This window comes from Filicampus tigris, chromosome 5 (assembly GCF_054856515.1).
Source record: "Filicampus tigris isolate MCC_2025a chromosome 5, RoL_Ftig_1.0, whole genome shotgun sequence".
NCBI classification, from domain to species: domain Eukaryota; kingdom Metazoa; phylum Chordata; class Actinopteri; order Syngnathiformes; family Syngnathidae; genus Filicampus; species Filicampus tigris.
In genome coordinates this window covers 3056452-3081014 of record NC_141221.1, presented here as the reverse complement: position 1 = coordinate 3081014, position 24563 = coordinate 3056452, and the positions used below count along the sequence as shown (strand labels likewise).

The following is a 24563-nucleotide window of genomic DNA, read 5'->3' as shown; positions in this document are numbered from 1 at the left end:
TTGTAACATGTTTGTATTTGTTACATGTTTTGATGCATTTTTATGCTTTATAAAACATTTATGTCTGAATATTGGGGGGGGGGCTTGGAACGGATTAGGGCATTTACATGGAAAACGCGTCTCTACTTACAAAATTTTCGACTGAAGAAATTTTTTCCAGAACCAATTAATTTCGTAAGTAGACGTACCACTGTACTCAAATAGCATCCGGACGCCGTCTGATATTATATCTCATCCTATAGTTCACGACGAGCTCCACAATGGCCTCAGTCAGCCGGCTCCTCTCTTCAAATGTCATCGCAATCCGGCTTTATTCCGCCTTCTCTTCCGCCTCTCACCATGTCGCCCTCCTCCTGTTCCCGCGCTACATCCTGTGCCATTGCACCGTGCGGCGCAAATGCGCTCATGTGTGCCGCGGCGATAGCCCGAGCTGTAATATTCGCCTGCAAATGAGATTCCGAGCCAGCGAGAATGGGTGCGGTCAGAGTGAGAGGAGGCTAAAAGTCTCTTAACTGGGCCTTAACGGGATTCCGAAGATGGTTGCGGAGTAATGAGAGGGTCTGGATGTAAAACGATGAGAGCAAGTCAATGCGTTCAAGCCGCCGAGTACTCCGTCATCGGGTTTTGCCGCAGTCCTACGAGGTTTGAAATTTGCGGGGAAAAGGGACAAGGGCGGCAGATCGAAAAGACCTTGGTTCAATCAGATAACCTGGAGCTTCGGCGCACACTGTAAACATGTTGGTTTCCAAGGCCGTCCTGTGGAGAAAAACACCTTCCCTCCCTGCTGGCATATTAAATAATGATATATCGTCTGAGCGGCGGCTTACAAAATTGAGCAAAGCTTTTGTAGCGGAATAACATTTTTATGTCCTCCAGCAGCCTGATCCTCCCCCTGCCTCGCAAAGGTCTCACGCGAGTCTCACCTCAACAAAGCGGCCGCCACATTTAGACTGCCATCATTTGTCGATTTGAATTCTGCCATGTTATTCCATCATGGTAATGTTCTGTCTGCCTGCGCCGCTAATAGGGGCAAACGTGACACCCGCGCGTCACAATGGCGCCCGGGTGAAATGCGTGCTTTTGGATGGCTATTTTAAAGATGCTCCGAATGAATAAATAGACATACACAAAGAGAGCGTGTTATCTTCCACTCAGTGGAAAGTTGAGGGGAGTCTGGAGCGACTTGAAGTGATAAAATGAGCATGCACATTATACAATACAAAATACAGCCATTTTCTCATTGTCCTACAGAAAATGACTTTCAGCTGAAGGTGTTAGTCGTGTTGCTGAATGCTAATGGCGCCACCGCAGCGCTTTGATGTGTCTACACACTTTTAACAGCAGTGATGGAAGGGAACGGAGGTGCTTTATTAAGAAGGTTGTCACTTCTCATGAGCTATCTCGGAACATTTGCATAGACAGAAAAAACAGGGAGAGAAATGAACTCGGATTGTTCCACGGCGCGCAGTAGTTATTGGCCAGTTTGCCACTCTGGTTATCCATATTTTTCATCCTGTCGAGTCTGCTTCGAAACGATGATCCCGCTGCATTTCGGAGAGGAATATTGTGCGTTTTCTTTTGTAATTGTTATTGGAAGCGATCATATTACCCCATGTAAAATAACGAAATATGATGCTGATTTTTCTAATCGGGCACGACGTGAGAGCATAGCGTGTGGCGGTCCTGTGAAAAACACTCCAATCTCCAATTTTGGAAACTTTTTTCATTTTGACATTAATGCGAAACACCAGTCGTGTAAAAATAAGAAAATGAAAAAAAAAAAAAAGAAACGGGAGTTAAGTGTTTTTCACATGACAGCCACGATATACTTTTGCGCTAAAAATAAGAACATTCATCCATCTTCTGTACCACTTGTAGCAGTGATTCCAACCCACTGTGCAGTAAAAGAATGACGCCTGAGTAATTATCAGAAAATATCCAACTTCACTTAAGTGGTCAGAACATTTCTTCATCCCTTTGCTAAAAAAAAAAATCTTTTTCCGATATGTACGCCAGCAGCTCCTAGTGGCAGGCAGAACATTGAAATGCTCTGCCACTACACATGCACGACCGTGCAATTAACCTGTGCATGACAATTTTGATTGGTGTTGTGCCGCGAGATGTTTCCAATTAAGATTATGTGCTTTGGTTAAATAAAGGTTGGAAAGCACTAACGTATTGGACGGCAGGCCTGGAAGCGCTGCATTACGAATGGCCCATTAATAATATTTACTCAATCAACAGCAGTATTCATTGTTTGGTTTTGCCCTGGCAGACACGAGTGAGATGGAAAGAAACGAGGAGACAAATGGAAGATGGTTAGAAGCCAATGACTGAATGCAATCAGCTCAGTTACCCTACAGTTAAGTGAAATGAGACAATAACAAGCTTTGCTGGGATATTGATGTTATTAAATGTTGGTTATTGAGCTTGAACAGACACTCGCCTCCTAAAATAAGCCTTTAAAAGACATTGAACGCCATGCAATCGTACAGGTTTTTACAAGCGCCATTGTGAGGGAAATTTGTCGTCAGCAAGTTTACGAAGACGCCGCGAACCTTGCTATTAAGTTATTTAGATGTTGTGATTCTTCAGCTGCCTGAGAAGCAGCGAGCGGCGCAGCTGAAGGAAGCACGGCGGAGCAGAACTCTCAAGAGCTTTTCTCAAATGAGATCTTAATCATCGTCGCGACGCTCGCCGGCGTACAGCGCGGCCACAAATGCTCAATCATTATCGTTTTGCGGCCGTGTAATCAGAGGTTCCTTTGGATCGATGTTGCAGTCGCATACAGTCCAACGTTGGAAGCGAAAGCGCTGGCAGCGTGTTTGCAACTGGATATGTATAATGTAGAAGAACATTAAAAATGCAATCATCTTATAATTAGTTGGAAAATGTCATTAGTAACTTCACAACACAAACACAAGATGGAATTGCTATTGAAATGGTTACAATATGTTCCATAATTACACTCATTTCCGCGGAATAATTAGCACGTTGCGATGATTGGGCTTTTTCAAAGTGGGCTATTGAGCGAGAAAATGTGATTGATGGCCTCTGTTGTGAAATGCCCTGTATTAGTTTGATTTCTGTTCATTAGTTGCGCCCGCAAGAGAGGATGATGCGCGGCGTGTGGAATGTGGAAAATTGCCAGACTGCAAATCCGCCGCTTTGCCCATCACGTGACTGCAAGACGTTTTGAGTGCAACCCACCTCTCGCGTCATCCGTCTCTTTGGCGTTGCGGGCTTTCCCCGCCGGGCTCCACTTGTTGGCGTGGTCTCCGGCTTTGCCTTCATTTATCCGCCCCGCCTTTTTTTTCCACATGGGGGCATAACCTCGCCCAGGCCTGCGAGCCTCCTTAAACGCCCGCATGATTCCCAGCCCTCCGCTGTCCGACGACGTGATTTGGCCGCGCACCTCCGAGGCCACCACCGTGTATACGCGCATCCATCGCTTTCCGCAACAGCTGTCGCCAGCAATGCCGGCGTGCAGGAAGACGAGGCTTCCGGCGGTCAGGTAGAGCAAGCTGAGGGTCAAGAAGCGGATCGGTCTCCTGCGGAAATAACGCTGTAGCTTCAGCAGAGGTTTGGCCATGCTGGCTCACCCTGCCACTGGAGCGCGTCGGCCCAGTTGAGCAACACTCATAAAGGTGAAGACTCAGAAACAGAAGCTCCTGCTTCCCACCGGCAAAAAAAAAAAAAAAAAAAGTCCCGGTAAAAATGCAAACCCTTTTGGACGCGTTAATCGGGTATGAAGGTCATCCGGACGATGGCAGGAATACTCCCGTGTGCGTCTTTCGTCCCCGGAGGAACACACCTTATACCTGCCGGGCTCGTGCGTTCGTGCGAGTGAAAGCCTCTGCTGGTTCCCGTTGACAGCAAAAGCCCAGAGTGCTCGCTGGGCGCATCCGGAGTGAAAAGAGTGAAAGATGATCACTCGCCACCGCTTCCACGGCGGTTATCAGCCTACAGAAATGCCATACCGGCACCACTGTGGCACTTTCTCCCACGCTGTGCAACGAGGAGAGGGTTTTATTTAGTGGTCAGGTTGAAATCCTTTCACCTCCGAGTGGACGGCTCTTCACGGGCATCCACAGGAGTCATAGCGTGACTAACCATCTGCAGAAAGGACACAAAAATTGTGACTTAAGTGGAGCAGAGTGGGCTTTTTCGCATGAGCAACACCAAATGACCTCCGTCAACCTCGGAAACAACGCGGCAAACACGGCGCCAAAAAAGTGAGCGACAAAAGCGAGCAACAAAAGCAATTAAATAGCTGTGAAACGGTGTTATTCAGAAAGGCGGAAAGCTTCACTTCAAGGAGCTCAAGTTGTACAAGTACTTTGTCTTTCATAAACTGGGTTAAGCCGGAAGGGAAAAAACAAAAACAAAACTCTGCCCTTTGGCACTTTCACTAATGTCTTTTGGGAGTGTGACTGCGCAGAAATTAAAAACATTCTCAGTCAAGATGACGAGGTGATGATAATGTTCAGAGGCTGAAGAAGCATTTAGAACATTTGAATAACTAAGCCTCTACAGCAATGAAAAAAAACTCTTTACAAGCCAAACCCTTCAAGTGTTCAACTCAAAAGAGCGCGTATGATTCAGCATCTTTTGACTGCAAGTATACGCGTGAACCCACTTATTGTTTTGTACGTGTTAAACAAGTGTGACATCTTTGTTGTGGTGTGAGGAAAAAAAAAGAGATTTGCCCTGAGATGTAGGATCACTCCGACTTTTATTGACTCTTTGTAGACATTAAAAGGGAAAAGGGAATGAATTGGGACAGCTGTGGTTCTCCTCCAGTCCTATTTAAGCAGCCTCAAGTAACCTACCGAACCCCAATTTGTCTGTATTCAGCATGCGGATGAGTTGCTTATTTTATTTCCATGGCAGAATGCACGAGACAACCTGGTTAAGGGGCTCAGAGCACCTAGAAGGTAGAACTACGCTATTCACAATTACATCCAGACGTATTTAGCCGGTCACACTGAGTTTTTTATGATTTAACCCTAATCAACAGGGCAAGGTCACTTTTGAAAAAAAAAAAAATAAAAAAATACATATATACGTTTCTTAAACTCTGTAACGACAGTTAGTAATGGTGCGGTCATTCACTCTGTGATTGACCGGCAACAACCCGACTCGTGGAAGTCATGTGGGATGGGCTCCGGTTCCAGTATGATCCCTTAAGGGGGAATTCGACTGGCTGCGTATGTTGTTGTTGCACAGCACACAGAGAACAAGAGCACACCCAGATATGAGAGAGTGACGGCGTGTGCAAAAGGTGACTGCGCCCCTGAGCTGAGCTCAAGGGCACTCCGACAGTAGTCAGGATGCACACCAGCATTTCTGCGCAGCAGGACTGGAACGTGCGAAGCCCAAGTCCTTATGGATAAGCTACTGCCACAACCAAATGTTTAATTCAAGAGGTTTCACAATATGTCATTCACCCTTCAGGAATTGAAGCCTTTTTACATAGCATTCTGATGAATATTGTGTCTGTGGAATATAAGTTAAGCAGCAAAATGCACTCGTTTTTAGCCATCTCTGGGGGCAGCCATTTTGTCTTGTGTCGACTGAAAATGACATCACAACTGCCCTCAACGGCCAATCGCGGCTGAGCTGATTTCTGAATCTGAGCCGCGATTGGTCGTTGTGAGCAGTTGTGATGTCATTTTCAGTCGACAGAAGACAAAATGGCCGCCCCCAGAGATGGCTAAAAACGAGTGGATCAACACTTATTCCACAAACGCGATCTTTATCAGAATGCCCCGTTTCTACTAGTGGCCTTGCATAGAACATATTCTTGAACAAAAAAAATGTTTGCGTTGACTTCCCTCTTAAAGTTAGGTGAGGGGCTCAAAAGTATTTGGATATGTGGCATAAACTTAAAAAAACTCAACATCACTCAGTGAAAGTGCCAGACGTCTCTTCTGTGCCGTACTTCGATTGGTTAGTTTGTATTTTTGTCTGAAATTAAATACCGTGTAGTTATTCCCCAGTCCCTTTATTATACAACCAGATAACAAAAACAGAAGATAACCCCCCCCCAAACGCCAAAAAAAAAACCGTTTGTGTGATCTCTTGTATACTTCATTTGTATGTTAAACAAAATGGACGTGAAATCTTGATTTTCATGGAGTGAAATGTACCTTAGAACCTGTCTCAGGACTAGGGACAGTAGCCTGTGAACATTTCCATTTGCTCTAGAAAATTCAGTTTTAAATGTCTGCCTACCTACCTACGGTGCGGCGCGGCTCAGGGGTAGAATGTTTGTCTCACGCCCTTGAGGTTGTGAGTTCAATCCCCCAACCTACGACCTGCCCAAAGTGTCCTTGAGCAAGATAGTCAACCTCACTTGCTCGTGCTGCCGTGTCACCAGTAGGTGAATGAGACGTTAGTGTGAAGTGCCTTGTAGGTGGAAAAGCGCTGTACAAATGAAAGGCGCATTTACCATCCAGCCACCCATAAATATTTACTGTTTTACTGTCTCAAAAATGATTACTGTGGAAGAGATATAATCAAAGTGAGGAAGTTAACGTTGCAGACATTTTTTCACAGTAGTGGAGTCATTGCACATTTACAGCAGCAGGTATACTGGGGGGTTGAATAGGTCAATTCTAGCTTAAGTTTCAGCAGCCACCGGTTATTGCTCATTTTGAGCTCTTACTATTACTATTACAGACAGATTTGTACATTTGTGGTTGGATCCTGCGGCCTCTCTCAAAGAAGTCGTCTGTTCCGAGAAGAATCCGGGAGGTGATAATTGGTAGGTGTAACACAACGCCCCACTGAGAATTTTCCAGCGTATTCAAGGGGACACTCGAGTTAGTGACTCTTGTCTGCCGCCAGGACAAAAGTGCAGAGTGGTTGTCACCCGAGACCGAACTGCCATTGGCCCACCAGCACCCCCACAGCTATTTTACCGTCTGCTGGGCAGCGTTCTGCAAGGCACTCCTCACCCTGTTCGACCGCCAAATGACTCAACTCTGCTTGTGTGTCCTTACAAATGACTTTCATTCACCTACAAGGGTTTTGATTACTAATGTCTGCGTTTTAATTGGGTTCACTCTGACCAAATATCTTTTCCTGGGTCAAATTCATTTCCAAAATGCCAAACACTAAATGCTGAACTTCAAAATGATGAGTGTCACAGGTCACCGCATCACTAAATCACTTTAATGGGGTCAAGGCAGTCGGAAATAAAATGTCCATTAGAGTCTCATTTGTTCATACGAAAGGAAAAAAAAAATGGCAAAGAAATGCACTGTCAGTGCTTAATTTGAGGCTCTAAGGCAGAGGTGTCCAAACCTTTTCCTCCGAGAGCCACATAACAGAAAAATCGAAGGATGCACTTTGAATTTTCTTGAATTTATCGAGCACACAAAAGTCAGTCAGTTAAGCAATTGCGTAGTGTTTATATACTACAGCATTTTTTAAGGGGGAAAACTAAAACCTGACCAGCTTTCTATAAAGCAAACATCTTCGGATTTTTTTACAAGATTTTGGGGTGGTCGGGATCCTGTAACCCATCAGAAAATATCAGCCCCTGCACTGAACAGCGGCCGAATCCCATCCCTACATTCGGAACCACAGAAGGCGCAATCTGTTCTAAGATGAATGTTAAAGCAGTTAATTGCTGACAATTTGATCCTTGACACAGAGCAGAAAGGGGAGGAAAACGTTTTTGCTTGCAAAAAAAAAGTATGTTCATTCGACAGTCTTGTGATGGTAAATGTTGTCACTTGTTAAGTGGTAAATAGTTAATGTGCATCTTTGCATATTTAGAAAAGCTCAATAGTATAATAAACAAGTTTATCAACAAACAAATATATATGTGACAAATTGTCCTTCTTTAGTGTATGCTGCAAGCCGCTTAAAAATGGCGCGTCTGTTCACAAATGGCCGCCAGTCCATAATTTGGATACGACTGCTCTAAGGCTAAACACAAATTGGACAGGGCAAATTGTGAATTGGCCACAAATTTACCCCTCAACCCTTACTTTAGGATACAAATTTGCAGGTAGGTCGTATCTAAAAAAAAATTTGAATAGTGTGAAAACGTTCAATATTTTTTTTGTCCTTCATTTCAAAGAGTTGAAAAGGTTATTTTACAACTTTATGAAATGTGTGACATATGCCAATCTGTAATTCTTTGTTATTTTCATGACTATGCCTAAGATTATAACCTAAAAGTCAGTGTCTCCGAATATTTAAATATCACCTAAGGGAAATGAAAATTCCAAGCATAAATATCAGGATACTGAGAGGTATGTGTATTTCTATATGCACTCAAGAATCGGTTGGGCCACCTTTTGTATGAAATACTGCATCAATGCGCCGTGGTAAGGAAGCGATCAGCATGCGGCAGCGTAGGTGACATGGATATCCCAGGTTGCTTTGAAAGCTGCCTTCAGGTCATCTGCATTGTTGGCTTTGGTGTCTCTCATCTTTTTCTTGACAGTACCCTATAGATTCTGTTCGGGCATTCGCTCAGCTGAGTTTGCTGGCCAGGCAAGCACCACCGACACCCTGCTCATTGAACCAGCTTTTGGTACCTTTGGCAGTTGGCTTGACAGCTCACATACGGCAGAAACACATCTTTCATGTAGCGACAATAGCATGGGACCACCACCACCACCGTTACTCAAAGGTCTGGACAAAGATCTTTTGTTAGCTTTACAGGAAAACAAAATACAAAAACGCATCTCTGATGTGAAGCCTACAATTTCATTACAATAATGAAGCATTTGTTTGACTAAAACTAGCTTCAGCCAGTTTCTACCAACGTAGCTTTAGACAAAGCCCGCTAACATTGTGAAAGAGCTATTTTTTAACAGCTATCCCCCCGCCTCTCATTAATCATTGTGTTGTATGGTTTAATGTTTGCGGGAACTGAGTGGTAAAAAAACCCCCAAAAAACATTATAATGTAGATTACTACAAGGGCCTGGTGCAAACTTTGTCTTGCAGCTGGCTTAAGATGTATTCAGCGGACATGCGGAGTATTGATCTTATCGTCCACTCTGCCATTAAATAAATAAAAACAGTATATCATCCTTATCATGAATTATTGTTATCGGAAAGGTTTATGTATTCCTTCCGTGTGAACCGTCTTTTGAGGCAGTGAATCGCAAACCATGAAGATGAGGAGATTAATTTACATATCGAATACAGCTGTATAAACGCTTTGCGAGCAAACTCCCACACTCTTTCTGTAACCATGGCAGTTTTTCAGCCCTGTGTCAGTACGTTGCCCACAGAGTGTACAAATGATTCATAATTTAAGATGATTCATATTACAAGACTAACTAGCTCAACAGTAAAGCCATTGTTGCAAATCCTGTAATTTGTTTGTCTTGGAGAAAGTGAATCACAGCTCAGCGTGGGGCCCCGGAAGGGGCACTGAGAAGGCGCCAATGAATTCTACGAGCAAACATTGTACCTCATAATGCGCTCAGAAACACTATTTGGAAATTTATAGCAACTCGCCGGTCCAGAATTTAGTTGCAGTTTTCAGGTTGCATTAGTCGGACATAGCTCGCCAAGGATAAAGAGCTTCAGCTCAAAGGTCCATCTGGTAAAAAGAGAGCGATTCACTTTGCCTCTCACCTTGTACAACAAGGCCACACAAAGTTACATTACTGGTCAGAATTCATAATCCCTCACCTAGAAAAAAAAAAAAAAAAAAAAATCTCATTTAACTTCAGATGAGACTGCTGCTGCGCCCTCAATTTTGTGTACTTTGACACTTCCTCCGGCCAGTTTGAATGCAAAAGTGCATTTACATGACAGTGCGATGCGTTATCGCAGCGGTTGCCGGCTTGGCAATACTTTGGTGGGTAGGAAAATGTTATTACAAGGAGTTGCAGTTTTCGATACAATAAATCATCTTCACTCCATCCTTTGGCAACTGGGGATTTCTGTATTCCCATGCATACCTTGCAGTCTCAACACTCGTGTCCCTCAGGGTTCAGTAATGAAGTTATTGGAGTTAGTTCCTCGATGGACTGAATTCCCTCAACCGAATGATCGCCATTGGTTATGATTTCTATGCTCAACATGAAAGCAACACTGTGTCATATGTCAGTTTTTGTTGATTATGGCGGCGCCGTGTGGACAAAAGCAGTAGTGTTTTGACAAAAGTCAACCACATTTCCCAATCCTGCGCTCTCGCTGGCCTGCAAGTTGGACTGAATTGCATTTCTATTTCCAGTGGCTGTGTGAAAGACGAATAGCGATGAGGTAATGAATCTTAATTGTGTTCAAACGATACTTTTGTTTTTTGTCTGTTTTGGTGCTTCTGGTTGCTCCCATCCTCTTCAAAGTTGCTTAGTACCAGTAAAAACGATACATACTCATACGCAGTCGATCTGCATCCCACAAAGATTATTGGCTGTGTAAATGGCAAACCACCATATTTAGATTTCTACATATATATAAATTGTTAACAGCAGCAACCCAACTATATTATTATGCATGATGCAACACCCCAGCATGATTTACGAAAGGTAACGCAAACAGACTTTATGTAGAATGTTGGTGTTTGAAGAATTTTGATTTGATGTGTTGAACCCGCACCCCGGGTCCAGGTGACTTTTTCTAAATAAAGTCTCAGCATAGCGTAAATTGCTTTTAAATATCCAATTCTGTCACGTTGTAGTGTTTGTGCCAAGATGTATTGCTGGTGGTTGTATTTCTCCAATTTCTGTGGTGAGCGTTGGTGAGCAAAGTCTTTGGCATTGCACCTGCTTCTGATTACTCTCTGCGGGCTATTTACGTGCAGCTGAAACCACAGGAAGCCACCGGATCGGTTTCATCACCGTTCCAACGTCAGTGTGTCCTAATCTGGTGCTCGGTTACTTTCGCCAGTGTACTTCCAGAAGCATTTGTTTGACCATTTTGTTCAATTTCTGTTCTTTACTGTTTCACTGCTCGTGTGGATTTGATTCCTTTTTTGATTCATCAGTTTTTCCTTTTTGTTTGTTTCTCACTTTTTGCGTTCAATCTTAGTTTAATAAAGCCGTTTTATTTCTAAAACCCTCATTGTGTCTGCAATGGAGTCCAAGTTTTGACACAGTTCGTCAGCCCTAATAATTATGTCCTTATCCTAATTGTGAATGAAAAAAATGAGGCTGTCATCTGGGTTACCTTCTGCCAAGTTTCACAAGCACCGTCATGCATCTGCCCTCTTCTTCTATGCCGTCACGCCAAAACAATTAGTACAACTCTTGCAGACGCTAAACACGGCAGTTATGATCATTCAAACTTGAGACTGAAATGCTAACCATTTGAAATGTTATGATTATTTACTAACACCTGGTTTACCGAACGTTAACAAATACTGCGCGATTGTTGGTCTTTATGTGACGAGTTATCGACAGCCACAATTAGGACTTTTCTATAGTGTTGGTTAAGCAATGAGTCCATCTGAAGGGAAGCATGTACATGCTGAAAAAAGTCAGTGTCCCTCAAAGTAAGACAAATGTGTCACAGGAATTCCGTGACACATTTTAATGTATTCTAATACTTTGTAGGCTTTGTCAATGACGAAGAAAGTGGGGAACCTTCAAGGACATGATCAATCATGGCGCTAGCTGCGGGTGTAGAGTATGTGCAGCCATTTTAAAAAAATTTTTTTACAGCACCACATATTTCAAGTGCGCTACTATGACCATGTCACACATGAATTCCATTCAATTAGTCAAGAAAAGTCCCGACTTAAAATAAGTCCCAACTTTTGTCAACAACAACTCTGTTAGAGCGAGAGGGGGGGGGGAAATGAAAGAGACGAGTTGCCGTGGAGGTCTTTTTGTCAAATCATGGCAATTACTGCAGCGGAACGGACATGAACCCACTGCCTGACCATTTATTCACATTCATATTAAATGAGCCAGCAAATATTTAATCATAGAGGATTTAGGGGAGCTAACGTCAAAGTTCATCTTCGGTGAGCAGGCTGACAGCCAGCTCAGCTCATGCTGCAGGCAAATGGAGCCACAAGTCAAGCCATAAATATTATTCGTATCCATCTCGGGACTCATTGTTGAATAGAGAGTAGAGTTGAGCAAGATAGCTGTACAGAGCAACACCTCACGTGTGTCCCTGATAACATCGCAAAGAAAAAGTCATCAAAACGTAGGTTTGTTTTATTTAACATTTGACGTCTGAGCATTTAACACGGCGACACGAGAGATTCAAAGACATGATCAAATACTGCTGAAGGAATATGTGATAATGGCAAAAGTCATTTGTGGAGACTGACACAATTGCCTCCGGTAAGCATGTTCATTATCCCTGGGAAATTCATTTCATTTTTAACGTAAGAGCTGAACATGGAGCAGGTGCTGATTTTGTTGTCGTTGGACTAATATAGTCAATTAGAAGGCAATTCATAAGTCTATCTATCTAGCTATGTCTCTAGCTAGCTAGATGGTTAGCTTTCTAGCTAGTTATCCAACGAGATAAGTATGTACAGATGTTGTCAAATCCCTACTCTCAAAATGTTTGTTGCCAAAAAGGAATTGTTTCACATGCGTCAAGACCTCAAAACTCCCCCCTGTGCAACCAGCATGCCAGATGATTCTCCCTATTTCAAAACATTTTACATTTGGTTGAACTTGCAGCACCTCTTGGGAGCATTGACACTCCCCTCCCAAATTATATTAACAGTGAGGCCAATTCCTGCATTTTTGCTGCAGATTAAAATCTGGATTTAACATCAAAAGATGAACATGACACACGAGATCGTTTCAATTTCTATTCCCTGGTATCTGGATCAGATGAGATATCATTATTTTGTAACAAAGCGCCACATTTTATGTAAGCAAAGGTACTGGAACAGATAGTCTAGCCTGCTTGCCATTCTTCTCGCTAATGAGTGGTGTGCATTTTGTATTGAAGCATCGGTGCTTTTGATCATTTTCATGGACTTCTTTCCTCCTGTCTGGAGGACGTTTCCGACCGTTATTTTAGAGGTCTCACTTTACAGCTCAAAAATGTTTCTGTTGTCAACTGCTATTGTTTCCCTTCATCTATCCATTTGACATCTGTTACTTAGTACATCAGTGGTTTCTTTCTTATTTAAAGCAAATGGCTATATGAAGGCCAACGTTTGGCCAGAGCTGGGCATCGTCTATCGTCGATAACTTCTGGGCGGTATTTCCGTCCGACCCGCCGGCATCAAGAACATCATTTTCACATCGCGCGCAAGCGGCGCACAAGCAGACGAATAAAGCAAAATGTCAAATACTGATCGGTGAAATAAAAACCAAACGGGGCACACGTCGTTGCATCTATGGGACTGAAGGTATGCAACACTATTTTATTTTGCATTTGTTCGGCTGCGTGTCAGGAGTGGGGCACCTGCGTGTGACGCGGTACCGCTAAAGTCCGTTCTCGATGCCGTTTGGCTGACTCGGACCAACCGGGCGGGTCTGAAATAAAGACGGGAACTCATAGACGGACTAAAGCATAGACGAATGCCCACCTCTGACCAATGGCTTGAATTAACAGTCCATCTTCGCTCAGCTTCACAATTGCTTGTTTTTCACCAACACAGCAGATTATATTTAAGGAATAGTAATTAACAATTTGCATACTATGGTACATTCCTCTTCTTTTCAATTCATCAGTTTACACGCAGGGTAACGGTGGTACAATTTTTTTCAGCTGGACAGGCGGCAACACGTAGGCAGGTGATGAATGACCGTGACGTCTAAGATGTCTTCAAGCGGCCCGGCAGCAGAAGAGTTAAGAGCACAGCTTCCACAGCCCCTGACCCTTTTCCACACACTGGGGACTATCTTCCCGTTCTCCTCGTACATTTGGCCGGCCGATGCACACTAGCACGACGTTTTATCGGATCGAATCAAGGTGAAGATCACATTCCTCCTTCAGAGACAGCAAATGTAGTCAGGGTTGTGTTTATGGCCACGTTCTTCACATTCATATGACAAAAACGTAGCAAATTGATTCGTCATTCAAAGCGCCGCGCAATGATTTAGTTGCGTGAATCTCACGTAAGTATTTTTGACACGTAAGCCCTGCGAGGATGTAACACTAACTTGCTGTCGCGGCCGAGCAATATGAATCTTAACCGTGGTTCCAGTAAGACAAAAGACTCCGCGATCCAAAAAACAGACAGCAGTTGCACATGTCAAAATGAAAGGCGAGCAAACAGCTGGATGCCAAGCGTGTGCATAACAGACTCAAGTGGCTCACTGAGCGCAGATGGTTTGCTCGGTGGAGTGCAAGACCCCTGAAACCGGGAGTGGGAACATGGCTACTTCCCGCGACAACAGGATAACGACGCTAACGTTTATTCTTTCTGGCAAATATCACCAGGATACAGTTTGGAGCCACACTTTTGGATCCCCTCGTTCATGCAAGCCATTTTAATTAAACAAATGGTTGATCTCAGCGTGTGCCTGCATTAGTGTTTGGCTTGATGCCTGATATGCTTAATTACTGGTGGCCACTCAAAAGGAAACACATCAGTCAAGAATTTTTGCAAGAATTTCTGTATCGTGACACGTTGTAAAAAGCTTCTTTTTTTTGGGGGGGGGGAGCTTTGAACGGCTTTTGCATTTATTAAATCTGACTCCCAAACCGAAGATTAAGGAGATGTGTGCTGCACATGGCATTCAACTCCACTTCAGAGTCTGTCATTAATTGTTATTCGTCAGGAGAATATCCCTATCATCTTCTCCAACAAACACATAAATATTTCCGTTTGTCACATTACACCGAACTAAATGACTTGATTACCGAGAGCTAAATGGGGCAATATGCGAAGTCTACCCTTTTGCAATTTGGAGATATTTGGTATCAAACATTCTTCATCCTCCACATTGTGTGTGTGCTCAATATACACAATTGTGTATTTACAATAAAAATCCCATCTAAGGCAGTGACTGTAACACTTTATTTGAACTGCCTGATTCTGACAGTTCTGCTCCAGAAAGAAAAGAAAGGAAAATTGCCCAATCCGTGAATAAAATAGCACATATTTACATATTTTCCACAAGGAGCTGCGTGTGTACATCACAAAACATCGAGATGTTCAGTCCCAGGAGTTCCTGACATGGCTTCTTCTCCAAATCCTTACATCAAAACTCCTAAAAATATTCTAATAACATCTTCAGCAGCTGTGGAGCCAATTCTGTAAAGGCCGCATAAAATGGGTATATGTTCACAATGAGCCTGTATATTGGCAATTAAAAAACTAGCAAAATGAAACATTTTGTAGTCTTGTGTCGACACCAAAGTGCTAAGCTAAGCGAAAGTCAACCCAAGCAAATTTTTATATATATATATATATATATATATATATATATATATATATATATTAGGGCTGTCAAAATTAAAGCATTAACTATGGAGATTAATTTAAATTTCATAGCGCACTACAAAAAATTAACTCAGTAAACCGTTTAAACGTTTTACCGGTTTTTACTTCCTGTTGCGGGTGACCTCTGCTCACTGTGCAGCCAAACTTAGAGGAGAGTCACTGTTGCAAAGACGGACTTTTACGTAGTTTTACTTTAAAAAAGTTGCTTGACAGCTCATTGGAGAAATCCAAAATAATTTGCACTCTTTGCACAGCCAAATTCAAATACCATATTAGTTGTACGTCTTTGTTGTATCGTTCAACTGTTGTATTTTACAGGAAAAGAATCGTATTCAAGGATCAAAGAAAGCTATTAGAACAGTCTTTGAATGGAAATATACTTTATATTTTTTTTCCTCATTAATTCCAAGATTTTACTCAAGTATATAACAGTTCCAAGCTTTGTGAAAAATTGCAGTTAAAAAATACGATTAATCGCGATTAATTATGGAAAACTTTGCGATTAATTAGTTTAAAAAATGTAATGTTTGACAGCACTAATATATATATATATATATATATATATATATATATATCTGCAAAGGTTTACCCCTGAACAATAGATTTGATCTCCTTTAGCTCAAAGTCAAAGATCTTTGGTTGCTCAGTTGAGGGCAGGTTCTGTCACGAGGAGCAGGATTTCGACCCAATAGCAGATGTGAAACAGAAGTTGAAAAGTAAAAGTCTTTATCTACAAAAATACATAGCAACTACAAAACGCAGGACTGGCGGCATCTGCCTCACTGGAAGAAAGTTTGACGTACTGACGTGTCCTTGAGTCACTCGAGCTTATAACCGGTAAGACATCAGGCCTACATGATAAAGGACAAAGCATTATGCATAGCATAGCATAGCATAGCATAGTCTTGGCAACTGCACAGCATAGCAACTGATACATCAAGGAACAACCAGTCATGACAAAAATTGTGTTTTAGGACAAATAATGTTATATGGTTAAAATGTGATTAATCAAGATTAGATAATTACAACCTCTAATTAATTAGATTACATTTTTTAATCGAATCCCACCTCTAATGAGCAATGAGCACAAGGGCAAAAAAGAAGAAAGAATGAACTTTTACGCAAAATATAATTCTGAAATATTGCAAATTTCGGCATTGCACAAGATGAACAAATCGCAGAAAGACGATTTAAACTCAGCCTATGAAGCTTCAAAATTAAACCCAGGATGGCTAGGAGAAGAGCCCATTGTAATCCTGATAATACTCAATGGTCCATTAAGATCGGCGGTGACCTTTTACACTGAAAGAGGCAAGTTAAAGGCTCTAAAAATAATGTAATCCTCCTCTTTGACCACTGCACAGAAGCACTAAGCTTCAGCTTTGTAATGGAGTGATTGACGGTCAGGATGCCTCTCCATTAAATAGTCATTTGTAACATAGACAAAGACATAGACTGTACTGCCCAGTGCAGTGCAGTAAATCATGGATTACACCATATAACTCTTGACTCTTGCAAATTCAAACTAAAGGCAGCACATAGATAATATAATAGCTTCATGGTGGCTGTAGGCACAAAGTTCAATTAGGCTACAGAGAAAAGGTAAAAAAAAAAAAAAAAAAGGTTATCAGTTCTAAAAAAAAAACAAAAATGTGGATCAACAGGAATTTTGCTGGAAACATCTTTCCTGCTCCTAATGACACAATGACAAAGCAGCAAGAGAAACCTAAAATGGATTCCTCCATTTCCCTCGAGTTTCATACCCTCTTGATTGACTGACCCCCCCCCCCATCCCCACCCCCACCCCCCTCGCCCCTCGATCCACATAGATGCCCATTTGACAACAATCACTTGAATCGAGCCTCTTAAACGGCTTTAGAAAGGAAGCAATTATTCGGCAGCAGAGGCTCCATCAGTGGGAGATCAAATGATGTCTTCCACTATTCACCATGAACAAAGATCCTCATTCATGGCTGGCGGAATATTAGCAGTTTTATCCCAAGAAACCTTTTGCCCCTTCTCCTCCCCACCTGAACTAAGTGCGGCGGATCTCGCCTTTAATTAAAAGCAAATTCTCCGAGCTCAGTTATGCTGCAAATCGCAGGCCTCTCTGCTCGAGTGGCTTTAAGAGGGAATCGCAGAGGGTCTCAGCAAATGTTTGTTTGGCCAGGCTGACAAGGAAAGAGTTGGAAAAAGGAAATGCCTCTCCATGGAACTTTGTTGAAACATGTAAAAGGTAATGTGGAGTACATTGCAGGGTTTAGGAAAGATGTGCAATGACATGATTGTTTTGAATTATGCAATTTCTTTACAAACAGTAGTCTCTGCATTACTACTGTGCAGTTAAAAAAAAAAAAAGGGACCCTATTTTTCATACTGAAACGGTTGTAAAAACAACATGAAGGTTTGAGAAGTGTTGTTTAAATATTTGGAGGCAAAAATAGACGCTGTACTTTTCAACTTCTGTGCTTGTATTTGAATGCAGCGCAAGCTCAGGATCTGTTTGAACAACCGTCCTGCTCACTGACAAACAGTTTGCAAACTATTGCAAGTTGACTGGCGCACAAAGACAAGCCTTGTAGACCAGCTTATGTCATCATTTGCACGAGAACGCTTCTTTTTTTTTTTTTTTTTTTTTTTTTTTTAAAAGCATAAACTCACATTCTGGAAGATTTAGAAGCCTTTTGGCAGCTCTGTTTTTGGCGCAGAGAAACATGTTTTTTATTCTGGAAGGCATATTGAAGTACAGAGAGAGAGAGCGAGAGAGAGAACATGTTTACAAACGTCACCGTGTATTGTGTACTCATCTAACTACCATCAAGGTCAGGTGTCTGAATGTGCACAGTTTCCTGAAAATCCGTCCGTACGATTGAGGAGCGGCGAACAAACGTTGCTGAGAAGCGGCTTGTTACGATCGGGTAGCCTCAGTGTTATGAGGGAAAGAATTCTCAGAGGGAGATGTATCACATGACCCCCCCCTCTCAGTTTGGCCAGTGTGAGAAAAAAAAAAAAACAGCCTCATGCTCCTTGGTGCAAGGAGACAGAAAGTAGGCCCTCTGTAAGACGGCTCGAGTTCCTCTGTGATCGAGCACCCACTCGGCTCGAGAGTCTTTAAGGAGGTGGCCGGATCCTCGAGCGCCGTTGTTGTGCGGTCAGCCCATTACTTTGAGTTTGACTTTCCGTACTTGAAGAGGAATGAAACGAGGATCGCGTGTCTTAAAAAGCTCCCGCCATTTCGGCGAGATGGGTGGTGGCGGCGGCGGCGGCGGCGGCGGCAAAGTGGCGCGCAAGCACCGGAGACAGCGGCGGTGAAACGGAAAAGGTGCCGAGATGAGGCTCGTTGCATTAGAAGTGATCGGTATTGACTTAAGCTCACTTGCCGCTTGCGAGGGACATTTCTCTATCTGTTTAGTAACCACCGCTGTGAGTGCAGAACCTCCTCTTAAACAGCTGAATCAATTTCCAACAAGATAAATAAAAAAAAAAATAAAAAAAGGAAGGAAAAAAAAAAAACACAGCAAATGGCCGTTTTTTTTTTTCGGAGCTAATGCGGTTAGACAACCACTTATTTGTTGAGGGTTTTGACCAGCGGGCATCATTTGAGAATCCGATAAGGCCACATCAATTAAGAAGGGGATTCAAGTCATTAATAAAGATGATGTCTCGGGTGAAGGGGGGCGGGGGGGGGGGGGGGTCGTAATCCAAAACACCACATGCTAGGATCACTTCAGACAATACAAAATCATTAAACAGCAGGCTGTTTGCTCTGCGTGAAGCACACTTAACAGTTGGCTTTAATTAAACAGTTGAGTAGTCTTTATTTTCCAGGAAACAACCGATTTTGCCGAGGACCTGTTGAATGTTGCGCTCTTCGCTAACTCTTTATTTGCTTTCCTTGTTTGTCATTGTCTGAAAAGCAGAGCGGTGAGCGAGGTACAGACGAGAGCCTGAAAACAGAGTCATCAAAATTTAAACACTTTTATAACACTTGCATAAATTAGCCTGAGGTGCATCTTGTTGTTTGCTTTTGTAACGTTTTTGCCGATTAGAGCGAAACCTTTAACAAACCTTTTTTTTACATTTCACGATAAGCCTCATCAAAAAGGCTAAACGTATGAATAAACATATGATTCTTTTCCTTCCGCGAATACAATCGTGTCAGAATTCCACGCCAACTGAAGTTTGAATCATGAATACTGTCAATTTAAAAAAAAAAAGAAAAAATCTATATGCATAGCACTCCTACCATCATATTTAAATATAACAAAAAATAACAACTATTGAACGGAAGGAAAAAAGTTGAGCAGCGGAATAGTAAATACCGATACGACTAGCAAAGATGCTGATGCTAGTTCATTTTAATAAGCAGAAAGAAAGCCTGGCCCGAGAGCTGCCAGCTTGTCTGTCACTCAGCGCCGTGCACATGCCAGTGTGCTGTTTGGGATGCTCCCTCACTGTGCGCGACGGTGCAGCGGTCTGGATGCATTTGTTTGAGGAACGTGTGTGTGTGTGTGTGTGTGTGTGCGTGCGTGCGTGCGTGTTCACATACCGCGCAAAATGTGTACCGAAGCATGCGGCCTCGTCAGCATCACGCAAATCCGCTGGTGAAGGGCGAGCAGCACCAGAGGCCAGTTGTCAACATATCTTTTCCAATTAAAAATGATCATCATTAGAACCCCCAGCTGCATGTTTATCCTATTTTTAGTCAACTGTTGATGTGCTTGTTGTTCACAAGTTTCTGTTGTCATTCGTTGCAGCAAAAAAATGATCAAATCAACAACACTACTCTTTATAGTGGAACAGGAACAGGAACAGGAACCGGGGGCGGAGCCATGGGTGGGCCTGGGTGTGCACAGGCCCACCCAGATTGACAGACTGCCCACCCAGTGAGTTTTGTGAAAAAAAAAAAAAAAAAAAAACATACTTTTAAATTTTTGAGTCAATTATTAAATTCTTTTTGGATTTGTGTTTCGTTTTTTATTTTTTATTTTATTGAATATTAAGAATGGCATAATTGTGGTTGTCCTAGGAAGATCCGAACTTCATATTATTCAGTTTGTCATTTTATTTGAATATACGATGTGTCAGGGCAGAAAGATTATTGTGCGAAGCGAGAAAATATTCAGGCCCGCCCAGATTTTTCCAAGCCCACCCATTAGCCACGTTCTGGCTCCGCCCCTGACCGGAACTGTATGAAATGTGGACTTTTGTCCCGGCATATTTTTTACGCCATTTCCTGCCTTTTTTTTTTTTTTCTGCCCTATCGTAAGATCTGTGAGTGAGCTCTTACCGGAAAAGACCTTACTTAGGTGCATTAGGATGCCGAGTCTGACGTCAAGGCGTAAAAAAAAGTTACCACATGCGGCTAAAGAGTGAAGGGAAATTGAGAAAGGGTCACTTCTGCAATGACGGAAAGCGCTTGGTGGCAGAGGTGCATGCAATGAAACGTGCCTTTGTATGATGTTGAGGTAAAATGGGCAAAGCATCTGGGGATTTGGGCTCTCTGACAGCTGCCTACTTTGAGCTGGCAGGAAGGAGCAAGCCTCGGTGCCGCAGCCCCTGCTATGATGAATAAAATATGACGAGCACACATAGTGGCGGGCTCACCGTTGCTCTGATGCAACACGGAACAACATCTCAAAAGCAAACCAAAAAAAAAAAAAAAAGACGTGTGAGTGTGTTTGCGAGATAGAGAAGCTGTTAAAGATTGATCATATGGATGAAGACGACCGTGACAACAGAGTGGAGACTTGACTTTTTTGAAAGAAGACATCCAAGAAAACGGTTCTCGGTTGATTTTTCCCACTGTGCATTTTTGTTAGAGGAAAGTGCAATTGTTGAATTTTTTAAATATTGCTTTTTTAAATATATATATATATATATATATATGATAAAAGCTCTGAAAATCGAAAGTGTCTTGCTCCTACCAATTCTCCAACCCTCAAACATGAAGGCGCTCCTTTTTCCAAGCCTGTAAAACTCGATTTATACACTACCAGAAGCTTGGTGCTGGAAAACAAATTCAAATGAAAAAAACATCAGAGAGTGGCTTTACAGTAACCCTGACCTCACGTAACTCATCAAAAAAAAATATATTGCAATGTATTATCGAAGAACATGAAATGTCATTTACAAAAGTTCTATGCCAATTCATTATGTCAGATATTTCCAAGGTAATAGCAAATTTTTACTACCTGTCTAAGAAAAATAAGCTGTAGTACTGATGTCGATGCAAAAACACCAAAATTTCCCATTATGAACCACATACACGCAACGGAAATGAACTGGTCACATTTTTTGTCACATCCAATACAAGACTAAGAATTTACAGATACATGAATTGTGCAGAGCATGTGACTCGGGGGAGAAGGGGGAAAAAATCCAGAGTGATAGCCTACAGAAGTAGATTATTCTGACTGATTTCAATAATCGGTTATTAAGTAACACAAGCAATGTGACAAAAAAAAACATATGTATATATTTTGGAAACAAACGTGATATAACAAACAATATAGTGCATTGTTGTTGTTGCTGAAGGTATCAAGAGCCAGAAATCCGGTTGCCTCGAATCAACTTTAGCAGATTACCATGGCCTGGATGACGGAGAATCTACACAGACGGCCATCTGAATCGTAACCGAATCCAATTATGAGGTGGCTACCGATTGCCGTCACGAGTTCTGACTGACGCTGTTCATAGAGTTATTTGCTTATCAGTACGCACCTTCCTGTCTGCAGAAACAGGTGCCTGGATTTTTACGATGTGGACGTTTCCCTCCAAGGTTTATCCCATTAAATTATTGGTGAGATGCCTGATATTAATGATATCATTCAAATGATGAAAAGCAAATTATATATATTACATATATATATATATATATATATATATATATATATATATATATATATATATATATATATATATATTTATTTCTTTATTTCTTTATTTGACAGTGATATGAAATATAAAAATGGATTTTTCATGGAAAATATATAATATATATAAAAAATAAATAAACAAATATATATATATATATATATATATATATATTTATTTCTTTATTTGACAGTGATATGAAATATAAAAATGGATTTTTCATGGAAAATATATAATATATATAAAAAATAAATAAACAAATATATATATATATATATATATATATATATATATATATATATTCTCCATGAAAAATCCCTTTTTACATTTCATATCACTTTCAAATGTCAGCATGTCAAGCTGTAATTTGTCACGCTTGTGACAACAGATGGGAAGAGCGAAAAGAAAACAACATGCAGGAACTTATTCATCCTGACCTAAAAATTATTCTCGAGCCAAAGCAGGTCGCATATTGATTGTGCGGGTGACTCGTAGCAAAGCTTTGGCTGAGATCTGCGTTCTTGAGTGCACTGACTGGATTTTTGAGGCCGGTGCATTTTGTAGATGAACTAACGCCCAAACGTGCCGAAAAAATAGTCAACCAGCAGGCTGAAAATAGAAAAGTACCATTCATCGAGAAATGACTGACAGCTGAAATGGAAAGAAAACAAAATGGTGAAGAAAAAGACAACGGCAGACTTCCATGATGGTGTTAATGGGTCGGCAAAAGAAGCGCAACTCCAAGCCACCGAAGCGTCACGGTAAGGTCTGTAAAGCCGCAAGAGACGAGGCAAATAGCAGTGTGCGTTTTGGCCTCGGTGTAACTGTGCGGCTCCAGCGGCTGACTGAGGAGAGGGTTGACTCGAGGGTCAGTGAAGTGATGAGCGCCGAGCTCGAGCTCGAGCTCAGCCATCGCCGCCAGCAGCCTGGGGAAGACATCTGCTCGCTCACCCAGACAGCCGAGGCGATGAGAGCTGACAATGTGGCAATGTGCTCTTGGCTGACCAGGTGTGCTTCATTTACTACATGTTCCAAACATCAGCACCAGCCCGAGCAGTTTAACTGACAGATGGAGTGAGAATGTTAAGGCGGCGGAGGAGCTCATGCGTGTGCTGTGCTTACAAGCAGATCCACAAAAGTAGCTGATAAAGGGATAGACTTTAGGCGCTCACCCTGCTCCATGCTGCCAGTGGTGGGAACGATCGGAGCAACATGTAATGCCAAACCCGAAGAGGAACGGGCCGTTACTTTGGGCGCGTATAAATAGAAAAGTCTCCATTTCTGTTGCGCAACTTTGCAAATTAAATCTCAGTGGATACAATAACTGGGCTTAGTTCTACTGTATCAGCACATACTGTTTTGTTTTGTTTTTTTACTTTGGAAACACACAATGGTAACTTGGAACTGTCCTTTCAACCGACGTATATGTTGCGACATCAACGCCAACATTTTTTTCAAGAAGTCCCACTAGTTGAAACACGGCATTTAGATTAATTTTTGCGTTTGTGGAATATAAATTAAGCAGCAAAATGCACTCGTTTTTAGCCATCGCTAGGGGCGGCCATTTTGTCTTCTGTCGACTGAAAATGACATCACAGCTGCTTACGACGACCAATCACAGCTGACCTGTTCTCTGAATCTGAGCCGTGATTGGTCGTCGTGAGCAGCTGTGACGTCATTTTCAGTCGACAGAAGACAAAATGGCCGCCCCCAGAGATGGCTGGATTAACACTTATTCCACAAGCGCAATATTTATCAGAATGCCCTGTTTCAACTAGTGTGCTTGCATAGAACATATTCTTGAAAAAATAAAATAAAACGTTTGCTTTGACTTCCTTCTTTAAGCTGCATTTTTCATACTTTTCAGATCCTTGCGATGGAACCTCTTTATGTGATATCAGACGGGGAGTGGTGCCTTGCTCACCTATGCAGTACTCGGGCAGCAAAGCAGCCTCTGTCCACCAATAAGTCCAATTGCCTATCCCCATGTGGGCTGTGAACCTGCCGCCCTCCATTCCTCAAGCAATACGCAAACCGAGCCGCTGCCACCCATTCCAATGATTTATAATGAGCATCACAAAGCGAAGCCTCAGAACTTGAATAGTTGGACACGTTCAAGGGAGCACACAAATCCAAACCCGACGCCACCCGACAAAACACGGAAATACGGTCATGCGCATCACAGAATGGACTAAAAATAGCAGGATTAGCACCAGATAAAAATGCATTTGCTGCAATAGCACTGTGCAAATTCCTCCACAGTAGATCACCTATCCATTTTTTTTTTATTTTTTTTTTTAGGCAGCTTGTGCAAAGTCCTCCACTGGGGGGTTGGG

At 42.2% G+C, this 24563-nt stretch overlaps 2 protein-coding genes across 5 annotated transcripts in view; one reads left to right on the top strand and one right to left on the bottom strand.

The window, feature by feature from the left end:
• The window catches only part of cmklr1 (chemokine-like receptor 1), a 92288-nt gene that overhangs the window by 36793 nt on the left and 30932 nt on the right, over positions 1–24563 (top strand). For 2 of the 4 annotated variants that reach the window (XR_015086831.1, XR_015086828.1), the window contains one exon: positions 13671–14539. The exons of 1 other annotated variant lie outside the window; for it this stretch is intronic. The gene's annotated coding sequence lies outside the window, so the exon portion shown is untranslated. Of the gene's footprint in view, positions 1–13670; positions 14540–21888; positions 22005–22088; positions 22167–24563 lie in introns of those variants that run through there. One more of the 4 variants, XR_015086832.1, reaches the window with a different exon arrangement.
• wscd2 (WSC domain sialate O sulfotransferase 2) overlaps positions 1–24563 on the bottom strand; it is a 52934-nt gene that overhangs the window by 18553 nt on the left and 9818 nt on the right. The window contains exon 2 of the mRNA XM_086030879.1: positions 3211–4116. Coding sequence (XP_085887005.1) covers positions 3211–3592 — 382 coding nt within the window. The 5' untranslated portion in view covers positions 3593–4116. The remainder of the gene's footprint in view (positions 1–3210; positions 4117–24563) is intronic.